Here is an 8,380-nt window from a genome sequence, read left to right on the forward strand (position 1 = left end):
CTAAATTCGTTCGAAATACAAGAATCCGATGTTACGCGTGACAAATCCCGTACGATCTTCGATGTATACGGATTGAGCCACGTGTGGCCACGTGACGTCGGTCAGCTGTGCGCGCGCGTTGCCCGGATAAATGTACAAAATTTGTCCCGAAACGTCCACGAGTCGTCCCGTTACTTGGCGCTCTTGTTCACGATGATCTTGTCCTGTACCCCGTGAAGCAGATTCGTGATCTTGATAGGCGGTGGCGGTGGATGAACACCGGGATGTTTTCTCCGGTGTAGCATCATCGGTGACCTCTGGGTGAAGCTCTGGCCGCAGATGTCGCATATGTAAGGCCGTTCGCCGACATGGGTGAGCAGATGGATCTTCTGGGAGCTGAGACAACCGAACGTTTTCCCGCAGATCGCGCACAGATAGGACTTCTCGCCCGAGTGCGTCCTCAGATGTTTGGTGAGACCGTACTTGGTCTTGAACTCCATTCCGCATTGCTCGCATACGTACTTGATCTTGTGCAGTTCCATGTGACTGTCCAGGTTCTTTTGCGTTTTGAACTTCTTGTTGCAGGTCTGACACTGGAACTTCTTCACCTTCGTTTTGTGCTTGTAGTATTTGTGAAAGTACAACGAGCTCTTGCTCGGATACGAGGACCCGCATATGTCGCAGACGCACGACTCGGTGTCGTGATCCTTCACGTGGGTGGTGTAGTCGGACTGCACCTTGAACATCTTGCCGCATTGCTCGCACTTGTAATTGTAGTCCTCGGTGTGTTTGCGTATGTAGTGTATCTTCAGGTAGGGTTTCGTGCGCGCTTTGAAGTCGCACAGATTGCACATGTGCCAATTGACCGGCTCGTAATGGATCTCCATGTGTCTGGCGAGGTGGGCGCTCGTCTTGAACGCTTTCGCGCAGATCGCGCACTTGTGCGGTCTGGAGTTACTGTGCTTGTACATGTGCCTGGTGTGCTTGCTCTTACGATCGAACGACGCGTAACATATCTCACAGGTGTGCACCTTCTTCTTGATTGTTTGTTTCTCCGTCGATCTGTACTTCTCCTCCACCTGTTTTTTCCGAAAGTCCAACGGCGCGTCGTCCAGCTCGTCGAAGAGATCGTCGACGACGTTCTCCTTGGTCTTCTCCGTCGATTGGCTCGCGGAGGACTTGGACGTTGCGTCGTCCTTCGATGTTAACGAGCTCGCCTCCTCGCCCGGCGGCGGTTCCTTCATCATGAACACGCTCAGCGACGTCGGTATCCGAAAGTAATTATCTTCTAGCTTTACTATCAGAAAAGTCGGAGCGAGTGGGTCTAGCGCGTTGTACCTAAAAAATCATAAAGCTAGTCAGTCGATTACGTTCCGGACAAGTTCTGCGTAAATTATTGTGTCTTTCATTTTTTCTTTTCTTTTTTTTTTTTTCTTTCTTTTGCTAACCGCGCATTTTCGAGCATGCACCGGCGTGAATCGGGTATAAAAACTGGCGAACCTTTCGTGAAAGCTCGTCTCTACGAGAAAAACTTGTTTCGTTTATAACGGCGTCGTTTAACACTGCGGCATTGAACTTACGCATAATTACTCTGCGGGGAGAAAAGACATGTAATTATTCGTGTGAACACAAGTCGACCAGGAGAAGCGAAATGATAATGATTTTAGTTACCCCTTATGGCTATGCTATATGCAATTCTGGCGTTTATAATTGATCTATGATACAAATAAGAAAAACAACTTAAAATAATGTAGCTTGTTCTATCTATGGTGTGTATGTATATATATATATATGTATGTTTGTATTTTTTTTGTTTTTTTAAATGTCTACAATTATAGTTTGCCTCGATTCCCTTCCTCCAGTGGAAACTTTTAGGAAATAAGCTTGGATAATTCTACAATTGTTATCGTGAATTATAAATCAAGACTTATTTTTATACCGATTCGTGTAGGATTATATTCGCGTAAATCAATACACGTGTAAATATATTGTTATAATGTATAATAATTGTACGAAACACACTGAGAACCAAAAGTGAAACGTTAACTTTCAATATTTCGAACCGTGGTGTACTCAGAACGATAAACTTTTTATTTCGTTGTTCCGTACAGTCGATACGTTATAGCACATTGTTTAAGTAATTTTTTCATTATTCGAGCGTTGCGTAGCATTGATGAATTGTTACGAAATTGCTAGAACGAATATAATGGTAAAGTACGAACTGTCGAGACTAACTTAACAAATGATAGTACAGGTTAAAAGCTGTAGCGTTAAATGTTTTTGTCACTTCGGTTTTCCAAATAGCAATATATATGTACAGATATACAAGTAGAAACGTTTTCTGAAATCTAGTTATTTTTTTACAGATAAAAAGGTACTGTAAATTATTCTGGTCGTATATGTACATTATGTTACTATCGATATTGCATCGATTGAAATCCGATACTGTCACTGATAACGAACGCTATGTTTAAACGAATCGTAAGTTCACATTTTGTACATTACTCGCACTTCGCAAAATGTTAATGTCGTTAGTAACATAAAATTGAAGAAGATACGTTCCGGTCAAAATATTGGAAGCAACTTATTTTGATAAATAAGATCGCGAGATTTACAAAGATGAAAATATTTACTTCCGTAAAACATTTTAACCGTATAAGTAGCTCTGTATAAATCTGCATAAATTAATGCTTCGTTCGAAGAGGTTCAAAGACATTTCGTGGTCTCGCAACATTACCAATTATTAGCGATGTGACTTTAAAATTGATAAATTATTTCTAATCGATATAAATAATTAAAAGTTCGCGCGATAAGGAACGACTTATTGAAAAAGTATTCTCGCTCGTTAGGAAAGTACTAAATGTCGCAATATTGGCGGCAAATTCGTAACTCGACAATGCAATTTTCCTCGAGTTAACCGTGCAAGACTGTAAAGTGTTTGTAAACATTACGAAACACAAAATTCATTGCAAAAATTAACAACTACTCTAACACAGTTACGAAACGGTCCCGCGACTGAAAAAACAAGACGTCCATTGAAAATCTCTTTCAAAAACGACTGTGTAATTTTATGAACTGCAATAAGTCACAAATCTACCGAATTCCGTTACCAACAACTCGAAATCAAAATTTTTCGATACAATTCGATAGATTGGTAGTCCAAGTGAACGGTTCATAAAATCACGAATCCATTTTCAAAAAAAAAAAAATAAAAAATAAAAATACATAGTCAAAAACCAGCTCACTTTTCCACCCGAGACCCGATCGTAACTTTTTTAATCGTTATTATATACAATCGCTCTATAATTACTTCTGCAAATGTATCGATGCGTCGAACGTACTTTAAAACTAAATCTCGCGTAGATTCCATCACCCTGTATTTTCTCCGGTTGCTCGAAAAATCGCAGCTCGTTGTTAAACGCGTTCATTTCTCTGAATTTCTCGGCCAGCGTGTTACGAGCGGTCTCCGAAACGGTCGTTGCACCCAACGATCGATCGACGAAACTCCGGATCGATCACAATTTCGCATTGAGCACGTAGCTCTTGTCGATCTGATCGCTCTGCAACTTCTGGAGATAGCTCCTGGCGAGATCAGCGATCTGTGGATGGGTCGAGTGCATCGGTGGCAACGGTCCAGGATGCTGTCTCCTGTGCCTGAGGAGACTGGACCGTTGGGTGAAATCCTCCTCGCATACGTCGCACTTGTACGGCCTGATACCGGCGTGGGTCAACACGTGCTGGTAAAAATTGCTGCTCGAGTTGAAGGTCTTCTGACAGAGTATGCACGTGTAGATCTTCGCTTGGCCGTGTTTGAAACGTTTGTGGCTCATCAGTTCGCGCGTACCGCGATACTCCTTGCCGCAGTCCTCGCACTTGAAGCCCTTCTCGTGGAGCCGTAGATGGTTGTCCAGTCGGCTCCTGTGATGGAACTTCTTGCGGCATAGGTGGCAGGTGTGCTCGTACTTGATCTCCCCGTTGCGTCTCTGGTGTCTCCATTCGTGGCCCTTCACGTCCTTCACCTCCTTGCCGCAGAACCGACAGACCTGTAACTCGGACACGTGAGTCCTCTTCATGTGATGCGTCAGGTCGATCTTCAATTTGTAGCTGCGACCGCAGTGCTCGCAGACGTACTTCGGCTCGTAAGTGCTGTGGGTGCGCATGTGGTGTCTCCTCAGGCTACCCTCGCTCTTGTACTTCACGCGACAGATCTGACACTCGAAGAAGTAATCGGAACGATGGATCACCTTGTGCTCCTCCAAGGCTCTTGCAGTGTGACAGGCACGTTTGCACAGATCGCACTGGTACGGTCTACGGTGCACGTAGGCAACGTGGGTCTCCACTTTCTGAGCGTTGCCGAAACGTTTCTCACAGAAGGGACAGGTGTTGCGTATCTTCTCCAGGACACGATCCACCTCGGCCTCGTCCTTTTGCAGCGCGGTCGCGACCGGTTCGGTCGTTCCCTCGTTCGATTGTTCCGGGTTCTCGCTGATCGTCGAATCCTCCGAATCGCGATTCGACGCGATCGATGGCTCCTCCGCTCGCGATATCTCCAGAGGGTCCGACTGATCGGTGTTCGTCGATGGAATCTCATCCGATCTACCGTTGGACGTTTCGCCAACTTTCCGCTTCCACCTGCGAACCATTACTATACGGACAACCCCATTCCGGTCTGGATTTCTTTGCTGTACCGCGACAGGTTCTCCTCTGAAACAAGATAACGCGCGTTAGTGGGTAAACAGTACACGTTGTTCGTGTGTGGAGTTTTTGTTTTTTTTTCTCTCTTTCTCTCTCTCTCTCTCTCTCTCTCTTCTTTTCCTTTTTCTTTAAGAATACCGGAAATTTGTTCGTCGACAGGCACGCGACGAACATAGGAGATTTCCATTTGCAAGAGAATTCCTTTTCTTTCTTTCTTTTTTTTTTTTCTTCTTTTCGTTTCGTATAGAAAATCATCGGAAAGTGACAGTCGAGAACGGTACACCTCGCATCGAAGCCACCGTTATACCGTTATAACTTTTGGAAATATATTGAAAATATAACTTACTTTTGCGCTGTTTAATACACACTTTATTGTACAAAACCGTGGGAGCTTAAACGCGTATACTTCCACGTGGATTATAACGAACAGTCGTGCCGTCACTCATCGTTGGCCCGTAAACTACGAATAATATGTCGAACTTTTGACACGTGCTCTCGAATCCCCACACAATCGTTAAGCAGTGCCCTCGATTCTTTTAAAACGTTAAAAGAACAGTTATTACGTGTTACAAAATATTCGAAGCGTACATTATCGTTCAATTTGTCGCTAACGTGAAATTTAACAGCGTCTTCGTTGTCAATGGTTACAATTCGAAAACCCTGAACATCGATTGTTTGTTTATTGTTGAACAGGTGTAGCGAACATTCACCGAGAGTGATCGTGTCAGAGGAGGCGGGAACTATTTTACAGCAAATGTAAGATGAGTGATTTTCAGTCGATTTTATTATGAAAGCATAGTCTGTCTAATAAACTATTCAATGAGTAAGATGTCAATGTTTCTAATGTGGTATATAAAACGAACACCGAGACAGGACGCATTAAATGACTTGTATACGAAGATACGTCCACAATTATCTTTTTTCCCCGCGTTATCGATCGTACATATTTTCAATACAATATGATATACTCTAAGGGACAGCTAAAATGTCTGTGTGTGTGTGTGTGTGTGTGGGAAGGAGGGAGGAGGAAAAGGATCAGGGAATATGCTTTGTATATAATAATCGCTTAGGAAGTCTTGGATTCTCATTTTCTTTCTTTCTTTTTTTCTTCTTCTTACTTACACGCACATTTTGTTTTGCAATTTCTGTTCTCGCGAAAATCATCGTCGTCAACGTAAACGCGTCGCGGATTTTTAAAAACCGATCATCGATCCAATGGAAAACGATCTTCCGTCGCGGGGGTCTCCTCTTTTCCCCCCCGATCGCCGACAGAACACCGATAAAAAAACTAACTAGATATAAAAGACATAAAAAAGAACTTATATCGTTCCCGGAGATGCCCCCGAAGGCATCCCGGTTGTTTATAAAATACTTCTCACGGTACTTAAGTCGGGCAATGTTTCGTTAGACGTACACCTTCGTAATTGTTCAAGACGCAGTGTCTCTGGTCACTGTAACGTGTCTCGTATTGTTAAACAACGATCGTAAGAGTGCTGATGCGGTGAAAGGTGAAATACTTTTTTTTTTTCGTTTTTTTTCTGTTTTTTTTTTTTTAAACAACTACTGAGCATTTCGTACGTATACGTGGCGAGATTTTACACACTAAGATTTCTGCAAGATTTTCTTCGCAATGTCCGCGATCGGTGTTTTGTTGCTCAGGGGCGGCAGGGGTCCCGGGTGTGTGTTCCGATGTTTGATGAGGCAATGCCTCTGGGTGAAATCGTCACCGCAGATATCGCACTTGTACGGTCTGATCCCGGCGTGTGTTACCACCACGTGTTTGTGGAAGCTGGTCCTGTTGTTGAACTTCTTGTCGCAGATCGTGCACAACATGCTCGGCCCGTGTTTCACGTCCTTGTGCGTCTTGAGCGCCGACGGACGATCGAAGACTTCCTTGCAACGATTGCACTTGAATCCGCTCTTGTGCATCAACAGATGATTGTCCAGGCTGTTCCGCACTTGGAACTTCTTCGGGCAGAGGTGACACCGAAACTGACACTCGACCTTCTTGTTCGCCTTCTGGTGTTGGTACTCGTGCTCCATCACGTTCTTCACCGCCTTGCCGCAGAATCTACACACGTGGGTGATGTTCATGTGAATCCTGTCGATGTGCACGGCCAGATCGCTCTTCAGTCTGTAACGTTTGTCGCAGTGGTCGCAGACGAACTTCGCCTCTATGGTGCTGTGCACGCGTATCTGATGGTTCCTCAGCCCGGACATGCTCTTGTACCTCATGCGACAAAAGGGACACTCCAGGAACTCGGTGTCGTGCGTCTTCATGTGGTCCTCGAACGATTCCTTGCGAAAGTAGACCAGGTAACACTGTTTGCAACGGTAGGGTTTCTTGTGGTTGCGGAACACGTGCCTGTCCATTTCTTTCTCGTCGATGAAGCTCCTCTGACAGAACGGGCAAACGTTACGTAACTTTTCCAGGATCAAATCCACTTCCTCTTTCGGTGGTTCGGGTTCCGTTGCTTTCACGGGTTCCTGCTTGCCGTTACCCTCCGGTTTCTCGTCGTTGGGCTTTTTACTGTTTATTTCTACCTTCTTCTCGTCGATTTGCCCGCCATCAGCCTCGTTCGTTTCCACGGTTGGATTCGTCGTTGAGAGAGGTTCGGTTTTCATCGGTGGCACGACCCACTGATCCGGTCTGAGCGGTACCGTGACCTTTCGAACCTCGTACGACATCGTCCCGTCCTCGTCCTGAATCGGTATCAGTACACTTTTGATTATGTTGAATCCCGTGTCGTCCATCACCTCAACGGGCACTAACACGTTTCGAATTTCTCTCGTCACGGGATCCCTAACCGGCACCAACACCGCTTTCTCCGTGTTCACGTGGTCCTCTGTAATTATCTGCGGTGTACAATCGTTGACAACACCGTTCGGTACAATATCGTTGTTCACCTTGACCGTTGCCGACTGATCGAGCACTTTGTTCGGTAACGAGTAATAATTCACACCTCCTAGATACAAATCGTCGTTCATGTCGCTGTCGTCGTCCTCGAGTGTCTTTTCACTACTAACATCATCACAGTTGCTTTCAACGTCGCTATGTATATTATGGTCTTCGTCGTCGTCGGAAACAGGTGGGGCCTTAACTTGAACCGGGTACTCATCACTTGCACCATGATCCAGAACGGGCAATCCGGGACACACTACAAAATGTGGTCGCGCTGGGTTCTGTACAGCGGGTGTTTCTGCGATCGTCGACATCCTGAAACACCCATTCGTTTGGTTAGTCGCGGGGAACAATCGATACACTAAAGATGTAAACAAAAGAAACAACGAAACTCGGATGTTCGAAGAAAAAGAAGAAAAAAAAAAGAAAGAAAGAAAGGAGAGATATTGACACTAGGGATGATTGTAGGCAGGACCCGCCTCTGTGTCGTTCGAAATCTCGTTTATTCGTGTATTGCTCTCGGTGTTAGCGGTTGGGTGAGCTTGTTAACGCTAGGATTGGAAACGGGCGTAGGAAACATTACAAAATTACACAGTGAGCACTGACCACTTTCCGAATAGGATTTAATTGAAGGAACGCGGAATTCAGTACAAGCGATGAATCTGTCGAACATTGCCACCGTTGAAGTAATTTCATTATGAAAGTTAATATAAATTTAATGGTTAATGCTACTTACATCGATAAACGTCACAGCTTCTAGATTAACCGATATTAGCGACCGTATAATAAATCATCTACCATGGG

At 44.7% G+C, this 8,380-nt stretch overlaps 3 protein-coding genes across 3 annotated transcripts in view; all 3 read right to left on the reverse strand.

Moving 5' to 3' along the window:
* LOC143150679 (uncharacterized) overlaps positions 1–8,380 on the reverse strand; it is a 100,982-nt gene that overhangs the window by 29,612 nt on the left and 62,990 nt on the right. The window lies entirely within an intron of this gene.
* On the reverse strand, positions 22–3,435 carry LOC143150518 (uncharacterized). The gene is made up of 2 exons (XM_076318855.1): positions 3,321–3,435; positions 22–1,317 (listed from the first exon to the last, which is right to left on the reverse strand). Exons 1-2 carry the CDS (start codon positions 3,347–3,349, stop codon positions 171–173), a joined length of 1,176 nt encoding a protein of 391 aa, XP_076174970.1. The 5' UTR covers positions 3,350–3,435; the 3' UTR covers positions 22–170.
* LOC143150515 (uncharacterized) lies at positions 4,709–8,329 on the reverse strand. The gene is made up of 2 exons (XM_076318852.1): positions 8,313–8,329; positions 4,709–7,891 (listed from the first exon to the last, which is right to left on the reverse strand). Coding segments are annotated over exons 1-2 (1,617 nt in total). The 5' UTR covers positions 8,315–8,329; the 3' UTR covers positions 4,709–6,276.

Source organism: Ptiloglossa arizonensis, chromosome 8 (assembly GCF_051014685.1).
Source record: "Ptiloglossa arizonensis isolate GNS036 chromosome 8, iyPtiAriz1_principal, whole genome shotgun sequence".
NCBI classification, from domain to species: domain Eukaryota; kingdom Metazoa; phylum Arthropoda; class Insecta; order Hymenoptera; family Colletidae; genus Ptiloglossa; species Ptiloglossa arizonensis.